This window comes from Corvus hawaiiensis, chromosome 1 (genome assembly GCF_020740725.1).
Source record: "Corvus hawaiiensis isolate bCorHaw1 chromosome 1, bCorHaw1.pri.cur, whole genome shotgun sequence".
Classification (NCBI taxonomy): Eukaryota; Metazoa; Chordata; class Aves; order Passeriformes; family Corvidae; genus Corvus; species Corvus hawaiiensis.
The window spans coordinates 43191228-43211916 of NC_063213.1; the positions used below are offsets into that span (position 1 = coordinate 43191228).

Sequence of the window (20689 nt, forward strand, 5' to 3'; positions counted from 1 at the left end):
TTGAACTCTCAACTGATGTTGCTTATTTCCTGGAATAGCTCTCACTTTGTTAATTTGACATCTGAAGCCTTCATGTCTGCTATAGAATCGTTCTACCTTAATCACGTGATTTGATACTCATTAAAACCTCTGATAGTCAGAGCATCATTCCACTAATTCAAAGATATTTAAACTAATCAGATACCAGACTTAGATTAGAAATAAGCTCATTGCATCTTACAGATTGTGAGATAGATATTATCACACATCATCTCTAAAATTAATATCAGCTATCTTCCTTATTACCTTTAATGTTCATCTCTTTAAGACTGAAGTTGGACGACTCTGAGTTTGACAATATTTTTAATTCTTGTCAACCTTTCTCTGTTCACACCTGCTACATAATTATGCAGCTTAAAATAAATTCTTACTGTTTTCCCTGATCATGTCACATGTCCTGTTTGCAAGATATGTTGCTCGATTCCAATGACACCATTCATAAGTTTCCTGTTAACACCATTTTGAAGAAGAAAATATTTAATGTCTAGATGTAAATATCCTAGATCCCACTCCCATCCATTCTGGGGTAACTCAGCCCAGCACCAGACTTTTGTCTCTTTCAGGTTTCAGTTATCAGTGCTAACTACCTCCATCCACCATCAGCCTACTAATATTATTTATAAGAAATATAAGTACCACTAAAGAGTTTTAAATTTTTTTTTGGTACGTGTCTTTACACTTCCACAACCTGCTGCTTCACAGCATACTATTTTTAGCATTCGTTTACAAGCACAAGTCTACTTTAATTCACAAAAGGAAACAAGATTAGTTCCCTGGACCACTGCTGCCTCAGCTGACTACTGCCAAATGATCAGCTGAGTTTTGGAGGAGCCCTTAGGAACAGCAAGCAGTTTAGTCACTTCCTGCTGTGCTCTCTTCTGAAGTTTTCAGTTTTGAAAAAGAACTGGGCACAGGAAGATCACAGTTAGTTAAGTTTTATAATTTAAATTTTCAAGTGTAAGTTCCCTATACGCCTTTTGAACACTACAGATGAGCATGGTAGGTGAAACAGCAGCTTTCCTTTTGAAAGACCACCACAGTTAAAGGTACAAAAATATGCTTCAAAGGAAATTCATCTGGTCCTCTCTGTCCTGATTAAACTTTCCAAGAGCCACACAGGCAGCTTTGAGAGTAACATTACCAGTTCAGTAATCTGGTAGCGCTTCCACTTAAGGTATTTAAAGAAGGGACAGGGAGAAACTGGAACAGGAGGAAAGAAAACTGGAGAACAGAAAAACTGTGGAAAGAAACAGACTGGCTTTGTATTGGGTTTAAATATTCTTATTTTGAGGTTGAAGGGAAAGTAAGAAAAGATGTCCTTTTAAAAGAAAATAAAACTTATGTCAGAATCAGAAGCAAGACTTTTGATTTTCCTTTTTTTTTTTTTTTTTTACAGATTTGACTCTATTATTGAAAACTCTGGGAAAAGCTGCTCAGTAGCATCACTGTCAGAAACGTTTTAGATAGTCATCACCCTCTCAATCTGAAGTGGTCCATTCAAAGAGAAGAAGCATTAAGAAACTTTACTGCTTAGAAATAGAATCATATTTACAAAATATGTGGTCTTCACAAAATACCATCATAACTTCTAAACTGGCCAAACTCATACTGGCAAAATTACTTCCTACCTGGCTGCAATCTAGCAGTAGTTTCAGTGGGCAAGAAGTCACTTTCAACTCCTTTTAAACACCACGAGGAGGGGCAATGATCTTTTAAGAATATGTTTCTATCTTCTCCAGAAGTGGAAGCATATCTTACTCTTTTCAATTGTTTCATGTCTTTTCTACACACACACATGCACACACACACACACACACACACACGCCATTTAAGGCCTGGAAGAAAGTTACAGACATCAGCCATTTCAAACTAACTTAATTCAGTTATAGTAATATTGTCTGAAATGATAGATTTATAGGTTTAAGGGAGTTATTATAACATGGTTCATCATTAGAAATAGAGACAAATCCATTTAACATTTAATGATTTAATGCATTTTCTCTTTTGTATAATCAACGCACATTTGAATTCTTTACAGGTGAACATTTGGTCACTGAAATTTTTTTTTTTTTGAACACTGGTCACTGAAATTTTTCCATATCCTCTCATCATTTAGTTTCACTTGCTGTTTCTCTCAATCATATTTTCTGTCATTTTGTTTTCTCATTCTCCTTCTCCGTAAATATATCCGAAAATATTTTGACTAAGCAAAGCAAACACATAAAATACGGTGTGTGCCACTAAAGAAAACACACACAATACGTCCACAGGCTACTTCTCTAGTTCCAGGCTAGTGCCCTGTGCGATGGGCTGTCAGTCCTGGCTGTATTTATACACTCAATCTTTAGAAGTCCTAAACTGAGCTTGTTGGTTTGGGTTTTTGAGGGTTTTGTCTGCCTTTTTTCTGAAAGGAGCAAATGAATGTGAAGTTGTCTTCCGACTAGATGAGATGATCTGTTTTAGATCAGGACTAGGTCAATATAAGGCTGCATTCTGTCAAGAGCAGAAGTGCTCTATCTTTTACTATTGAGGAACATTCTCAGAAAAATATACTCCAATGCAATCTGTTACATAGCTTTTACTGAAAGCCAGCATCATATAATTCTATAAACCAAAAGCAGAACTTTCTCCTCATCATCTCCTCATCAAAAAAAGTAGTGCCCTATTTTGTTACTGTTCTCTTGAATGCACTCATCTGTGAGACAGAAATTCCTCCCCTGCTTCAGATGGTGCATTCAAAGGTTTTCTGTATTGTCGAGAATCGTCTATCAAAGAAATTTCTTTTGGAGGTTTGTTTATATACAGATTCTTTTTATTGCTTCAAGACACCACTCATGGAAAAAGAGTCTAATCTTTCTCTTGCATTATGAAGGGTCAAAATATATTTTAGTATCCCCAAGGCTTATATAAGCACATCACAGGGAAGGAGAAAAGAAACCAAATGAAGCATAATCTTATCACAAGACAATTTGGCTATAGTCCACCTTTTATATATACATAAAAAAGAGAGTGCTTTATGGTCACTCTCTCAACCACCCTTTCTACCTTTCCTCGTTTTGACAGCTAAAGTCTGTCCGCTGACTGAAATCAAAACAAGGGTCAACAGATCACAGCATTTAAAAGGGAGATTTTATACAAAACCCTGCCATTAGAATGCCAGTAGCCTTCAAAGGCAAACATTCTTTTCACTAGAAAATAAGGCCTGCTTGAACCATGGGACAGACTGAGACCATTAGCTCTGTTGATGACCTGTGTGCATTCACTGTATGATAATAGGCAATCTTTAGTTGTGCCCACCCCAGACAGAGCCCAATGAAATACTCAGAATGGAAAAAAATCTTTGGTGGATATTTGGATATTGCAAAGGTTTCATAATAGATATGAAGTGGGATGATGGACAGTAAGTTTATGTAATTCTTTAACAAAATAATTAAACTCTGCACCCATCTTGCTAAAATTTTACTTGATATGTTTTTAGCCATACATATACCTAAGAAATACTTGGAATGAGTGATACTCATGCAAAGCTATGGTTTCCTTTTGCTCTCGACGGTCTGAGAGTAGCTTTGTCCAGGAAGAAAAGCTTAAGGCTTCTTTTGACTTTTTGACTTGTGTCAACCATCAGTGGTTATATCCACTTCCAGACCTTCAATTCCTCAGGACTTTTCTTGCCACACTGCTCTCCAGAGGGACGCTGATGCAGCTTATACAGTCCCTTCCATCATTCAGAGGCCAGAAATGACAAATGCACAAATTTCTGTGATCTATTTCTGCTTCTCTGTGGTGCAAGGAAGAGGGATCAAGCTCTTTTGTGAAGCTCTGAATCTGCACATAACATATCGAATTAACCACACGTAATGGTTCCTAGACTAAAGAACCCAAGTACCTGAAGAAAGAAAGTTTAAATGGTTTGCATATTAGATATACAAGTCTTGTGGCACAAAACAATACCTCTTCAAGGAATAGCAATAATAAGGTATATGCATAAGAGGGCAGAATTAGGCTTCACAAGCCATCATAAATCTGGAATATTTCTTTTTGTTTAAGTAGGTGACTCAGTAAACTAAATGGTCTTTCAGGCAGACAAAATCAAGCTTTAAAGAACACTATTAAAACACATCGTCCTATTCCCAGGGATTTAGGTAGAAGACAAAGATAAAAATATTTTCATGTAGATAGCTATAATAACTTGTCAACAAGATTGATGCTGAATCCTCAGCATTGCAACAGTGTCTTCTTGGTGGTTACTAATTATCAGCAAAATAAACCTTCTGCTGGATGCATCATAACACCAGAGATGTTCGGGTCTGATCATTTCCACTTTTCCATTACAAAAAGTGTTCACTTCAAGACTGACAGACCAGGATACCAAAGAGTTTGAGGAAACCAAATTGTCTCTTTCATCAGTTTACCCAAAGATTCCCAGCCTCACTGATAACACATCATTTTGAAAGTTATGTGGTTTTGACATGATGTCAACATTTTGTTGAGGAGAGCAAAGTGCAAAGAAAACAATGCTCAAAAAAATTGCAACTGAACTGAACAGAAAAGGAAAGGAGTTGTAAGAAAAGAATAGCTATAAATTCAAGTACTTTCTCTTTATTAAATATCATAACTTCGACAATGATCAATGAATACAGCTAATGTAAGTTTCTGCTGCTTTAAGCAAAGTACCACCTCATTCTTCTCCATCATCTCTGCAAAAATCAAATTTATAAGTTAACAAAACCTATAGTTTATTTTTCTTGAATTCTGCTATTGCAGGTGCCAGCCTGTCTGCCATACCCCAGTGACATCCTTTGTCCAGAAGATGTTGCAAAACTAAGAACTCATATGGGCTATCTTGAAACTGACTTATACGGGAACAGGTGGTTGTGTTAACATTTTCATATAGTGGTAAAGAAGACTCAAGAAGTTGTTTCCCCTACTTATTTGTGACCACCAGGTCTTGCTTACATCCTGGAAATAAGTCTCCTTATGAGTTTTAACAGTCTATATAAATCTATTCCAAAATGGATTTATAATCCATTAATGCATCCAAAACACATCCATTCCAAGATTTATTTACATCTCAAACCAGAATATAGTTGTATCCCAAGAATTCAGAAGACCAAAGGTGTAATAAGATACTTTAAAAGCAAAGCAAAAATTTTATTTCAGTATGAAAAAGTAAGGAATTATTAATCCTGTGGAGTTGATATAAAACTTGTTAAAAATAGCTCTCCAATCCTCTATATACCCTACGGAGTGCCACCTGTGATTATTCAAATCTATTGCGTCTCATCAGAGATACACAAAACCATCCCTCCATGTCTTCCCAGCCTGTTCTGTGCCCAGCTTCAACCTATGCTCTGTTCCTTCTTCTACCAGGTAATTCAGTGCCTCATATGTCATACTTCTCATATTACCCAGCATGTCTAACTTTTCCTGCCATCACTGTCATGATGGAGAGACAAAAAGAGGGAAAGGATGTTCTAAGAGAAGACCCTTTTCATCACAGCAATCTCCTATCCTTGCCTTTCCTGAAAACTGTCAATGTTAAGCAGAGAGGATCTTAATTCACAACCCCAAAGCTTCTGTTTGTCACTCTTTGCACACCGACTGTTGGTGTTATGGCAGCTCCTAGTTTGAGTGCATGTCTTTTCCAGCCTTAGTGGAAAAGACATGCACTTATCTTTGCATGCAACAACTAGCACAGTCTGCAGTGAACATTTTATACAAACTAATTTATGAGCTCCAGCACGTCTACATTTCAGCTTTGTTTACTCAGCTTTCTGGTCTCTCCTTGTATAGCTTCCACTATCTTTCCTACTTAATGAAACCATTTCAAAATCCTCTAGTTACATTGAGTTTTCCTTGAACAAAAGCAGAAAACTAAGCAATGCCTTTTAAAGCCACGTGAGATACAATATCCTTAAGTGTACTACTTTCTTTTTGTCTGCCCTAATTTCCTTTTCCTATCTCCATCCAGATTAGAAAAGAAAACGACATTTAGGGAGATAAGTACTTCCCTGATGTAATACATTTACTGGGTTGCAGTTATGACAATTAGAAAAACACACAGGATTATCTAAAAACTCAGTTAAGTCAGAGAGATGCATTCTGTTTAAATGCAAAAAGCTTCAGGGCAGACTCATAAGCATTATCAGTCTGCAACTTACTTTCCCTCCACCTCCAGTGATCATTACTTTATCACAGTTATATTAGTACAGGGCATTCAGCATTTGTCAACTGACTCCTGGGAAAGTAGTAATTGAGACAATCTATTTAAATAAACAAATATACAATACCTATTGCTAAAACGAAAAATAACCCAAGAAAACCAAACAAAAGCAGCAGAAAACAAAACAAAATACAGTTTCTTCAATATCTTTATACAAACTGCTTCAGAAATAGTCAGGCTCAGTCCTTCCTGAGCAGTGTAGTGTTTACTTCATTGGTTTCAGTTGAGCAATTTCCAAATAAGCCAAATCTTCTTTCCCTTGATTACTATATTTTTGAAATCTGTTTTCAAAATTGTGTTTATAACCTGTGCTCCTTATTCCTTTTGGACTTTCAGAGACAATATGTAGATGTAATCACAGCAGTAAATATGATTTCTCAGCCTAGTTAGGGATGTACTTTTGAAAAGAAGGTAAGAAATTTTCTTAAACCAGCATGATCTCTCATATATATGTATGTTTGTATATATATTTGCATATATATTCATATATATATAAAACCATGTGTTTATTATTTTGAATTTGTGTCTGATATTTTGACATCTGAAGGAGTTATACATTCACCTAAACGCAGACGTGTTTTCAAATTACATTATTTTGCTTTTAATCTCATTATTTTATTATCTGAAAAGAGAGACTTCAAAGATGGCATGAAATTTCCTGTAAGCAAAAAACCCAGCAATCTCCAAACAGACCACTACACCTATAAAGACGAAAATCACATTTCTAGTTCCAAAAAACAAGTGATAATATAAACAAAAAATATCTGGAAAATATTTTTGTGACCCTCACTTTGGTGTCTCTAGCAGTGGCAGCCCCTGGAAACAGAAGGCCTGGAGTCTGCAGAATGGGAGATCTCCCAGCACTGGTACAGGTGCTGGCTGCAACCTCGTGCTTATTCAGTTTTCTAAAGATGTGACATGGGGAAAAAGGGGATTCTGCTGGTTACTTGTCCACTTACATTGCAAGGCTACATTTTAGAAATGATCAATTTATTTTGCACTGCTTTTTCCACAGGGTTAGGTCAGAGAATATTTTGCTCTGTAATCCTTGTCTGTTATTATTGTCTTATCTGCTAATATTAATCAGAAGTTATCAGCAAGTTTGAGCATTTTCTGTTGAGGCCATGATTCAAGAACTTTAACCTGCACTTCGTATGCAGTCCATGGCCACCTTTCTGGAAGGAAGGGGCTAAAGCTGGGAATTGAGAAGGAGTCAAGTCATGTATTTGAACTGGTAATTCCATCCTGTCACGTTCGGGGTTTTTGTACAGAAGGATTTTGAAACACACACTGAGCAATTACGTAACCTGGTAGAGAGGATTAATTTCCCCAATTCACCACTTACATCCATGTGAGTACATGCTGTAAACAGACTCTGAGCCTGCCCAATGAAACAAATTATAGTAACCCCACCAGTTGGAAAGCAGTAAGTTTTAACCTTCTAGTTATTTAACTGCTCTATAAAACCAAACTACTTTTGAAATTCCCTACCCAAATCAGTGAGAGGGTTCAATAGACACTGCTAACATGACCCTCCTACCACTGGTCTGCAACATAATCCAGTACATGGATTTAGGGATCATGGACAAAATAAGGAAATGTCAGCAGAAGAGAGGAATATGGTCATCAGGAGAAATGATACTTTGAACTTTCTTTATCCAAAGAACAACCTAAATATGGTGAAGCACAGGGACCCAAGTCAGCTTTTATCTAAAGCTTGATTTAAAGCTCATAAAAATAAAAGATAGCAGACTCAGTATGGCCATAAAATTGTGAGAAAAGTTGAAGAGTGACTGGTCTGATGTCTTATGAACATCCTACTGCAAAATAAATACCCATATCTCTTACTAAAAATGGATGTATAAAAAGTAGCACAATGAAATACCTTTTAAAAACTAAAAAAAAAAGCATCCAGCAGTACCAATACCCATTCATACCAGGTGCAGCTGGAAGCCCAGGGCACCTGTGTGGAAATACTAATTGCATCTGTTACCAGTGAAGGGCACCAAGTTGTAGCAATGTAACAAGTAACAGGAAAATTTCATACAGATTTATTTACGTATCAATGTGGTCGTAGGAGACCAAGTCTTTTCTCAGGGATCTATGCTTTTAATACATCATGTTGCTACTGGAAGAAGCTATTAGCCAATATCACCGTGAATGCCATCAGAACGGAGTATCAGCACCATCGGGAAGCTGCAGTCTTGTTAAAGTCTCATTAAATTCTAGGAAAAGGTCTCAGATGGTTTAGATCACATTGCACACAGGGGATTTTGCTGCTTTTATTTTTTTCCTTCTAACTGAAATTCATCCCTTTGTTTTGTCTTCTCTCAGGTTTTTGCTGACTGCTTCACCCAGGCCTCTGTTGAGTTTAAGCCAGGGCACTACAGAGGAGCACAAGCCTGTTCTAACTCCCCCTTCTGCTGCAGAAGCTGGGACTGTCTTTAAAACATCAAAACACTTCAGAGGCACACATTAACTTTCATCACAAGCCATGGGTCAATCAGATGAAGGATTTGGAGAGAAAAGGAACCAAAAATTCCCTCTTCTGTGAAAGAGAGGAAAATAAGGACTTGTCTTCTGTCTATAATCTATACTGCTTTTTAAAGAGGAAGACTTCCCCAAAATCAGCGAAATCTTCTAGTAATTACTGAGCTATATGAAAGGGGAAAATGAAAAAGAATAAGAAAACAGAAAAAAAAAAAAAAAGAAAAAAAGAAAAGAGAAAAATAACGAAGAAAGAAGAAGAAGAAAAAAAAGATTCCTTTTATAAAGTTACAAATTATTTTTTAGGGCTCAGGTAGCTGCAATTAGATATTACCTTCAGATTAATCTTTCAGTATTGCTTGCTTTTTTTATTTCCCTCATCCTGTATTTTGTACCATAATTTAGCAAATGTGAGCAAGCTTACCACAAAAGCTTTCTTATTTTTAGACAACGTTTTTAAGGCAGAGAAGCAGTGAAGCAGCAGTGAGGGCACATTGCTACAAACTGCTCTGTCAAGCAACTTGTCAATGGGCTTCCTCTACATTAATAAGTAGATGTCCCTAGAAAATTTAGGTCTCTCTATGGAAATACTTTTTATACAGTCAGAAAATTCTAATAAATGTGCCTTTTCTTACTGCTGGGTTTAACTTCCAAAAGACATGGTGGATTTCAGGAGATTGTTAAAAAAGGCAGCCAGTTAATGTTAGACTCCCATATTTCAAAATACTATAGGATATTTTTGGACAATCATTAAAAGTATATGTTTAAACTTCTTGTTGGAAGGAACAGATACTATTTCTGCAATGAGAAAAATACTTTCTGTAGAGAAGCTTGAGGAAAACCCAATTTTCTTTCATTGAAAAATAAATTAATTTCACCTCAATTTCTTTATAATTAATTGATTCTTCTACAATTTTAAATAACATTCTACTCTTTGTCTAAAAATAGCTTTTCTGTTTGCTTAACACAAGGAATGAATTAAATATAAGTGATGTCATGGAGCCTTTGCTATTCTCTAGCCACCTTATTCAACCACAAACATGGCAGAGGCAATGGATGATATCTCATGGCCTGAGCCTTATTTCGTTTGCCTGTGGCTGTCATTGCTGTTCATGTGAGAACACTGTTACACCCAGACTTCAAATTGCCTTTTGCATGATGAATCCAGTAGCTCAGTAAGAGGGTCTGAGTTTTACCCTTTCTCTACTCATAATTCTACCCATATGAAACAATACCTTAATCTTGATCTTCCAGATAAGGATACAGGCTTATCAAAACACATGAAGAGACAAAATACCTTCATTTAATATTACTGACTTTTAAGAAATGAAGAAATAAATACAGAAATTAAATAGATCATATCTTCCTGTCCTTATGATTTACTCACCAAATCTTTAGAGACCAGGAACTACAAGGCACATGCCTAAGACATAACCCAGAAAGTATTTAAATCAATGTACACATAGAAGACGAAAAAGTGCCCCTTGAGTCCTGGTGAACCATCACAGATGAAGCAAACTCTGCTTGCAGCCAAGTCCTAAGGCAGCTTGTAAAGATAGTCCCAGCAATGCCCACTTGCTCCAGTCCTCTTACAGTGGGGATTTTTAACTATGCACAAAAGCTTGTGCAAACAGCCCTTTTTCTGGGGTGCACAGATACAAAGGTCACCACAGTGAAGTTTCTCAAACAAGCATAAATCACTTGCAGCCACTGCTGATTACATTATGTTTTACACAACTTATACATACACAGAAAGATGACGGTTTCCTTTCAGTGAAGGAAGGCTGTGGAACTACTACATGTTTTAAAAAGTTGTGTGTAAGCACAGACCTCTTTTCAGACACTACAAACCTAATTTTGAGACATAGGAAATAAGCCTGATGGGGTCATAGGGGACCCAAGGTGTGACCTTCTCAGCAACTGAAGATGGAGAGCTTAGACTGGACTAAGTCACTGATTATGGGACTTATTGTAGCATTATCTTAGGCTGTAAGAGAAATGGAAAAATCCACACATCTGCTCAATTGTACTTCAGTTTGAGGAATGTGAAGACCTCATTTAACTACCTGTAATTGCTACTGACAAATTTCAGCAGAGGTCTGACAGGGAAAAAAAGAAAAGTTTGTTTAAATATGGTTCTTCAGCATAGTGTCCAACCGCTTTGAGATTGTTCTAAACAAGACATCCAGGAGTGAGCTTTTTTCTCGCAACTCACTTGAATTCTGAAAGGTTAATTTACATTTCCATTACCATAATTGACAACTTAATTTGTTGCAGATGTTTTAAAGAAAATGTAGAAATAGTAACAGAAAAAAAAAGTTAAAAAATCAGCTCCTAAGCAATATAATTTTAAAACTTTCTGGAGAAGGCAACAATCATAAAATTCCTTGCCTTTCAATAGTTTTCTTTTCTGATTGTCTTCAAGAAACGAATATAGCTCTGTCAAAGAAAAAGCTAGAAACTGACTGAGGAACCAAAATAAATACTGAAGCTATGATGAAAAGTGTATTTTGAGTTGAATTTTCAAAAGACATCTCTCTCTGAAGTTGCTGTATCTGCTGCCGTACTGCTCTGTGCTAACATGGCAGAAAATATTCAGGATGAGAAGGTGCAGCCAGTTTATCTTATTCTAAGAATTTATTAAAATTCCAAAATGAGAACACACATAGACAAATGTTCTTATCCACTTCTAGTGGTTTCAGAAGGATTGGTCAGAGCACAACTGCTTAAGATGATTCTTTTCTTGAAATCCACACCCAAATGACAAAGACAATGAAATACTGCAGTTCATCTGACAGAAAATCTACTTTACTCAGCTTCCTACCCAACTCCTTGCACACCACTCTTGCTGCAGTATCAGCTCAGAGCAGTCTGGAATTTCCATTAAATTTCATGTGGATTGCTGGGGTTGCTTTAGTTATAGCAATCTATCCTTTAACTAACAATTATTGAGCAGAGGTGCTATGTGAATTCTTAAATGATGGTTAAATAACTGTGAAAGATCCATATTCAAGCTTAATAAATTCAGATCAAAACTACTTGTTTAGAATGAACAGTCTAATTTACTGATAAAAACTGAATCAGCTTTGAAGTAAGTTTAAATCAAATTTAAAATATTGAAAAATATGCCAGGTAAGGAATCAATGCATATTCAGTTTTGTAACCTTGAATATCTGCCCCAAAAAATAAGACAAATATGATCTACATTTTAGACCAAATCCAGAAGAACAAACTGAGAGTAAGTTATTGTATTCATACATCCATGTCCCTTATATTAATTTTTATCGTAATGTTGTACTAACCATTAAGATTTCCATAAGAATTCTGAGGCACTTCAGTCTATTCCGTGAGCTCAAAATTATCCCTGAGGCCTGAAAGTGCTCATTTGGTCTTGTAGTTAGGCCCACAGAGCAAGGCTGTGCCAAACAGCAGACTAAAGCCAGATAGGTGGTCCCCCTCTCACGCCCTAAAGCTGTAACAGGACATTGAAATGTGACCCTGTGATAACTAAACATTGCTAGTTACTTGTCTCCCACCGATCTATGCTCCTAGCATTACACAGCCCAAATGACAATTATTTTGCATACTGGATAAACTGGAATGTATCCACACAATCATTTCTGGGATATTATTCCCAAAGTTCTTATGTCTTAAAATATTTTTTAAACCTTTTTCTGCAACAAAGATGAAGTTGAATAAGCTTAACAGCTTCAGAAGTTCAATTTTTTCTCTGGAAAAAAAAAAAAAACAACAAACCCAACCCAAACATAAAACCATTTAGCTAAAATGAGTGATCTGCCAAATTTGGAGCCTGAACTTTGCAGCTCTATTGAAAAACCAAGATTAATTTTTAAGACAAATTTTTCTTTTATACAAGAAAGTCTCATGTCATTTTAATACCTATTCATTTCTGTTTCCCAGTGGTACAGAAACACATGGAAATGAAAAATATAAGAGGCAGTCTGGGAAATTTATTCCTATTCAGAAAATATATTGGAGTGGCTTCCAGTCAAATTATACACAGGGATGCATGTAGGATGGATAGTGGGAATTCTTTTAGCCTCAACAATTTCCCTTTATCTATTTATCTGTGATTCAGCTACTTCTCTGATAATTGACTTGCAATTTCTTTCTACCTGTATTAATAATATCTATTATAGGTTTGAAGCACCCCTTCATAATGTAAAGGAATCACAATTTATCCTTCAGGACAAAGAAAATGAAATTTATGTCTTAGCTTTACTTCTTTAATTTAAATACCTTGAAATATCTTACCATGCCCAGTTATCACTGTATAATACTGGAGAAAAGGTGCTCTTATCCTTCCAGGTTAAAACTATTTCCCCCCTATATTCAGAAATGTTTTGCAATTTGGAACTACTTTATTTGAATATCCTTCCTGAAACAATTCCAAGAAACTATGTGAATCTCTTCTATATGTTAAAAAACAGAACCAAACACCCTCACACACTTCCAAGCCTCCCCAAAAAGACAAGACAAGGAAGCATTTAGCAGGATATTCCAGATTAACTTCAAAATTTCATCCTATGGAGAGCAGCAATCATGAGCGCAAGCCAACGAATCAACATTTCTCCTTTTTGTGTTAGTGAAACTGAAGCTGCCTTCTAACACTCTAAATCACTTTCTTATCACTATGTAGTTTTTACTTTTAGAAAATAACTTCTTAAAGCATATAATAATAATGACAGTAATATTATTTAAAGGGAAAAGGTTTCATTAATAAAGATAGAAGTAGGGATAGACAATGGCAAAATGTGGTCTAGACATATGCCTATAAACTCTTAACTATACAATAAAAGAGAAAGTGATACTCAACACCCATGGATCCATTGAGCCCATGGATCTCTAGGCTCCTGTTACACTGGTTGAAATCCTGTCAGTATCTCAAACTTAGTGTCACGTGTTTGAAGATCACATGAATGTGGCCATAGGAATATATGGAATAAGCACCCTGAAGCAGCTGGATATAGCTGAAAGCTGGGAAGTGTGCATCATGGGCTTCTCTCTTCTGTGCCTCAGGCATCTCGACTATGAAATTGTCCTTAGAAATGTCTTGCCATAGGAGTCAAAGATGTGGTGCAGCTTGAAATTTCCTGTAGTCTGTGGGGTTACTTGATGACCAGAAATTTTCTTTGTGTGACAATACGGACTTGAACATAAATTTTACTTTTCCACTTCTTGAAAATCATTGCTATTGTGTTTATGTATAGTGGCTGTTGAGAAGAAATCACTTGGCTCATGCAGACATCTGAGCATTTTAGTGATGGGATTTACGTAGCCTGTCTACCTTATTGTGAATATGAATATTTTTATTACAGCTTCAGCAATAAGGGATAAAAACGTCAATATAAGAAAAAGAAGAAAAAGCAGTGTCATACTGAGTGCAAATAACAGTTTAGGATCCTGAATTTCCTCTATTCAGCCTAGTAACATACTTATATAAAATCAATAACACTAATATAAACATAGTCTCAATGTGTCATTATTCAAATATATTCTTGTAGGTTTGATGATAGACACACTAAATCATTACATAGAAATGGACATATATATATTATATGCATTTATGCTAAGTTTCATTCTTTAGGACCAACAGAATAGGAAAGAAACTTACCATTCTTCTTGTAGAACATGATTTCTCCTTTAAATTCTATCTTTTCCTCCAACGATTTCTCAATTTGAAGAATCATCTGCTCATTTGTTTCAGCACCAAGTAAAAATTTGCAGCTGCAGCTCTTCTGCATGACTTCAGTCCGTGCAAATCCAGCAAGCTCACAGAAGCCATCAGAGCAGTAAACAATGGGGAATCCTTTAGCCACCTGAGCATTTGCAAGGATGAAGTTACTATCTGCAGAAGAACACAAAAGTAAAATATTAATTAAGTCTAAATTCTACACCGCTTGACATAGTTCTTTCTTTAGCATCATTAGAAGGAACAAGTGGACAGACATTTAAAAACATTTAAGTCCCAACTGCCTGCAAACAAGAATCTAACTTCTGGTTTCAGACTATTATTCTTAAATTAAATCAAGTCTAATAGTCCACAGATCATCATACAATAGTTCTTCATGGCTTTGTACAGTTTGCCTCACTGTCTCCCCTCAAGGAATACTTTATTATGGCTGCCTCTGAGGTAGGTTTCAACGCATTAAAACAACCACTTGACCAAACACTGGTGAAAAATATCAAAATTTTGGAGAAATTTGAAACTTTATGTTATGCCGCCACTCAGACTACTCTGCAGTCTGAACAGCTGATATAAATGCAGCTACATCATAAAATACCAAAAAATCTCCATGGTCTCAGTAAGACAATGTTGACCTATATCAGCACTCAAACTAATGTATTCTATATAATTTTGCAAGGGAATCCTTAAAAGTGCAGTTGAGTGACATGCCAGGCTACATGGAATTAGGGACATTCTAGACTACATGGAATTATTTATCCTTTGTGGAGTGTGGGGTTAATTTTGTTGAGGGTTTTTTTGTTTGTTTGTTATTTGTTTCCTTTGTTTTTGTTTTTTAGGAAAAAGGATTAAATATTTCACCCAAAATCAGTCATCTGTCTTTTGGAGCCCCACCATACTTCTCCCATATGAAACAGACACATCAAAGATTCACCATTTTGTTATACTTAATTTTTCAGTGTGTTTAAGCTGCAACCATTGTGCATGATACATTCAAGAGTAGCATGTTGATATGGGCATCAATCAACAAAATGAGGTGTTTTAATTTGATTTCAAATCTTTGGCAAATCTAAAAGTTGAACCTATTGACAACCTCATAGCTCATTCCCATACATTGCTGAAATGTTTTTGAAGGCTTTGTGCCTCAGACCTTCATCTTCAGCCTATGCCAACAACTCTGGCCCTTTACAGTTTTTTCAGTTACCAGGGAGACCTTTTCCAGATAACATATGAACTTTTCATACAGGTTTTTTGCCTGTGTTTCCTTATCTTCAAGTAAAAAAAAAAAAAAATTATGGGCAGAATTTGTCTACATTTCACATTGAGGGAGGAAAGACTATTTTTTGCCTATTGCTTGTTAAGAAATGTTTACCTTACAGCTTGCTAGCAGGAGCTTAGGAGCAGTCTAGTCCCAAGACAGATACCTCTCATTTTTCAGACTTATGTGCAAGTGAATCCATCTGTATGTATTAAGGAGAAATACTATTAACTAACCCACAATCCCTTGATAAATATTCAGAAATTTAAAGAGAAAGAAATGAATTATTTTAATGGAAAACTCATGTTGATATGCCTAATCCCCATACAGGGATATATTATTTATGATTGGGAAGGGAAGGACAGAATTCATAAACTAAAATAGAGGAAAAATAGGTCTATTTTTCAGTCTGAACCATCACAAGAGTTCTATATCTGTGAAATCCCAAAAACTTCAGCTATGTTACTCTTTAATTACCCAAGGCATAAAATACTGTCTTATACTGCTAAGATTTCAGTATTTTAAAGACAATGGAGGTTTATTAAATGATCAATTTGCTCTCAAGACTTTCCTTCAGTTACCCATATTTTGTTTAAATTTAATTAAATTCTTTCAATAAATGATGGTTATGTTAAAACAGTCTTTTCCCATTTACCAAATATGTTTTTAAAATGCATCCTGGTTCAGTGCAGTGCTTGACTTAGCCTGTCATTTTTATTTGCCTAACTGGGGAATAAGCATCATTACCATTCATGAACTAACATGCTGCTCCCCCTGTCAACACAAAACTAAATCCCCACACTGCCAAAAGAATTAAAGTCATATGCTTGCAGTGCATAATGACAGTGTGACAGTGCAGGACCTGCAGATCATTCATACCAAATATATTTGTAGCTAGCAAATTAATTTACTTCTCTGTTTCTTGCTGTTTAAGATGCAATTATGTGGTGCAAAGGCTGCTGTGGGGTTTTGCTTTTCTTTTTAATTCTAATTCTGCTTCATACAATTCTGAACAATTAGAATTAAAAAGAAAAGCAGAAGCAGAATATGGAACAACAAAAGGAAAAAAAAAGGTAGAGAGGACATGCAGTAGTGAATGAATATCATTATTAATAGGAATACACTGGAGCTTACCAGCCATGCCATGATTTTATGAAAAATGTAAGGTGGCCAAACTCTATTGTCATTTACACCAAAATAAACCCAGAATAATTGTAGTTACTTTAACATTCGTGGAATAAACCAGTTTACTTATGAAAACCAATCCAGTACCAGCTAGAATAAGAGCCAATCTTTCTCTTAATATCAGCAGACGTCTGATAAGGCTTGTAAGCCTAATTTTACTGAACTTTTTGAGTACAACAGCAAAGCATCAGCATCAGGAAAATACAATCACAACTATATTTGCTGTTTTTCTTGAGCTTGAAGTTCAAATAAAATAATGAGAGATGCACCTGTAATCCCAAACTAGTACACTAAGGGACATATTTAAATCATTTGTTAAAAAATTTCTTGTCATACCAAAAAGGATCAAGAAACATTATGCCCAATAATTACATGTATCATCCAATTCTTCACTAACATTTATTAAGTGATTAACATTTACCTATTACATAAGGCAAATTAAAAAAAAAACAACCAAAAGCCAAACAAACCCATACCTTAAAATAGTCTGGTTAAAAGTTTATTTAGTTCTGTAATTTATTTTTATCGCTTCAAATCTTTAATATCACTTGCTATTACTCATGCATGTAAAACACCATAAAATATTTCAAGAAAACAAGTACTGAGGGTGAAATTTCTATCATTCAGGCTTTGTTGTGACACAAATAACAAACCCAGCATTTAATTTCATGATCTTCAATGATAGCTAGATGGGTTTTAAAATCTAGAGTAAGATAAATGACATTTTCTTTAGAATAATTTTTTAGAAACCTATGGACTGAAAGAAAACACATTTATTTATTTTTTAATTTGCAGCAGGAAAGTTGCAATGAGTGATACAAACCTATTGGTCTGTATATTTTGGTAAATGTTTGTGTGTAGATTGCTACACTTCCATAATAATATAGAAGTTGTTGAATTCCATATTATTCTTTCAGCACATTGGCCTGAATATTAAGCTATTTTATTCAGGTTGATCAGAAGACAATATTAGATTACAGGTAGATGTTTCTTTTAAATTTTACTTTTAGATAAGAAAATACATCCAAGATAAACACTTGGTCTATTGAGAAAGATGTAACCCTGAACTTTGGGGCATTTGGAACAACAGGGTAGAGCTGCTGAAAAGCTGTGTAAGAATGAACAGATTTGGACTATTGAGGAATAAATCTGGTGCAGGTAGTTCAGTTTGCCAACTGCACACTGAGATGCAGATTGAGCTCTGGGTGGGAGCCTGAGGCAAGAGACCATGAACTGCCAACCCTTTGGTTAGCAAAGGGCACAAAGATGGGTGGATGGACTCTGAGGGACACAGCGGAGCAGATGATTCAGGAGAAAGAGAGAGACTTGTGTGAGGAGAGACTGCGAGGATATAAAAGCCCAGGGGTTCCTTTGTTGAAGGTCCTCCTTGGAGGCACCAGCTCAGGCTGTTTCTGTGTTGCTGTGCCATGAATAAATGGCTTTATGGAAAGAGTCACCTGAGGGTCTGCTCTGGGAAAGCTGGGGTGGATTGGGTGGGGAAACCTGGTCTGACTGTGTGAGTGTGGGATGTTCAGAGAGTCCAGCAGGCACCTGTCAGGTCACTGGAGCCACCCATAGTGAAGGGGCCTCGGTCCCAGCAGTCAAAGTCTCTGAGCTGGGAGTGTGACTGGCAGAGAATCAAGAGAACGGGCAGACTGGATGTTTTCTTAACTGTTTGACCATAGGTTTCAGCTCAGAAGTTAAGTGCTGGAAGTCTCTGCAAAATAAATTAAAAAATTCAAATTGGATAATTGTATACTAGCTTTGGATAAAAATACTTGATTTTATGTCCAAGCCTGCACGGGTTGGGCAAAGGATGATTTGGAAGTGCCTCTGTTAAGATGGGACAAGAAGTGTAGATACAAAATATCCAACATTCACCAGGTTTTCCTTTGGCAGCAAGTCAGCAGAGATGGATGAATGTGAGAGAGGTCCCTGACTAGTCAGCGCAACTTAAAAGCAGATTTTTTTCAATTGTGATTCTTTTATTTTAAGCTCATTTTCTATGAAGCTCAAATTACTTTTTCACATGAAAGTTTGAAGGAAGACTATTAGGAGCTTGCACACCTGCATTCATTTCAGAACTAGAACATACTGGAGAGGATAGGACATTGATCAACAGAAGATTCATGTGGTTTCCAGAAATCTCTACCAGAAACACATTATAAAGCCAGAGAACCAAATAAGATGAACCAGAACCTTGCTAACTATACCTTCAATCACAGGCTTAGGCATTGTTGCCCTGTTTCAATGATACCCAAAAATTATAACCAGAGAAACGGAAGAAATTTAGATCTTATGCTGTCTGATACAGAGAATCTTATCCTCTAAACATCCCATGACAAAGTTTTAGAATTGAGATAATTAAAGAAAAAGGCTTTATGCAATACCCTTCCTCCTAATTAATGCCCACAATTTATCTGAATGTTTGTAATGACACTGTGCTACATTTTCACTCTTCACTCCCTTCATAAATCCTACTGTCATATCTAGCAAAAATGACAGAAGGGTTTTTGCTTTAATACTCTGGCTATGTGTGCTATAAATCTCATCATTGTGCTTCCCCAGTTCATTTAAAAGTTCTTTTCAATCAAAGTCCAGAAGGTTTCATGAAGAGAATACCTATCTGACATCTTTTGCAACTGAGCAAAGCCAACAACCATTCTAATTTTAAATATTAAATTATTTAAGAGTTAAAGAGGAAGAAAAAATCCTACAAAAGAAAAAATCTTTAGCAATTAAAGAAGTTGCATTAATTAAGCAAGTGACTCACACGGTTACTCTATTGGTTGTAGAACAGTCCACAATTCTTCTGGATGAAAGGATTTACTACACTTAGATTTGATTCCACAGTTTGTACACAGGCAACTTAACAAGGGAAATCTCATTCCAGGTTCATGCAAATTACCGTGACAGGCAACATGACCACATTAACAGTTAAGATTACTGATTAATTGAATGATTAAAGTAGCATATGAAAACATTTAGCTTTATGTCAGCACATTTAGATGCAAGTGAATTTAATTAGAGCTCACAAGCATTTGCCAGCTAGTGTCTTTTGAATCTGATCGAGACCAAGATGATTTTTATAATGCATACACTTCCAAATATTAAAATTCCTCTTGAAAAATCTCAGTACGGTTGACTGGGTCACTAATGTGAGGTGAAGATTTATCTAGATCTAAGAAAGTCAGAAAGCAAGCTGTTTATACTGATACTTCCTCCCACTATTCTGTAAAAATGAATTCAGATTCCAATGAATTTACAGTAGTACAGTGAAAGGTATAACTATTGCATTAAAAAGTACAAGTATGGACAGATGAACAAAAGACCTATCACTGTAAATCACTGTAACCTTTATAACTGATTTCATCAGCCAACTCCTTTCATTATGAGGAGATGTATTCATAAAATTTGGTAACAGCTACAAATTTAGAGTACAAAACAGTATTTGAAGTACCCAGCCCTATGGACTCAGCTCAAGGGGTAAGCTTACATAGCTCCCACTTGACCTGAACTGACAGGAATAATTTCCCGTAAGTCGAAAAGTTCTGAACTCAGTAGCTAAGAACTAAACCTTTTGTATTTTGTATTTACAAAAATATTTAGTCTGACAGTGAAAATGCTTTACTGTATTCAATATTTATAGCTACAAGAAGAGTTAATCTGCAGTGCAGTCCAGCATGGAGATGTCTAAGCAAAATTTGGGCATCTGGTTGCTAAATCATCCCCCAGTCTTATTGATAAACAAGATCATAAGCCACTTGAGAGACTTGGTGTTTAACGATCT

The 20689-nt window shown here is 35.9% G+C and overlaps 1 protein-coding gene across 3 annotated transcripts in view; it reads right to left on the reverse strand.

The window, feature by feature from the left end:
• Nucleotides 1–20689, reverse strand: part of KCNH8 (potassium voltage-gated channel subfamily H member 8) — a 175510-nt gene that overhangs the window by 102940 nt on the left and 51881 nt on the right. For all 3 annotated transcript variants that reach the window (XM_048302178.1, XM_048302169.1, XM_048302162.1), the window contains exon 2: nt 14385–14618. In XM_048302178.1, the coding sequence (XP_048158135.1) occupies nt 14385–14618 (234 nt within the window). The remainder of the gene's footprint in view (nt 1–14384; nt 14619–20689) is intronic.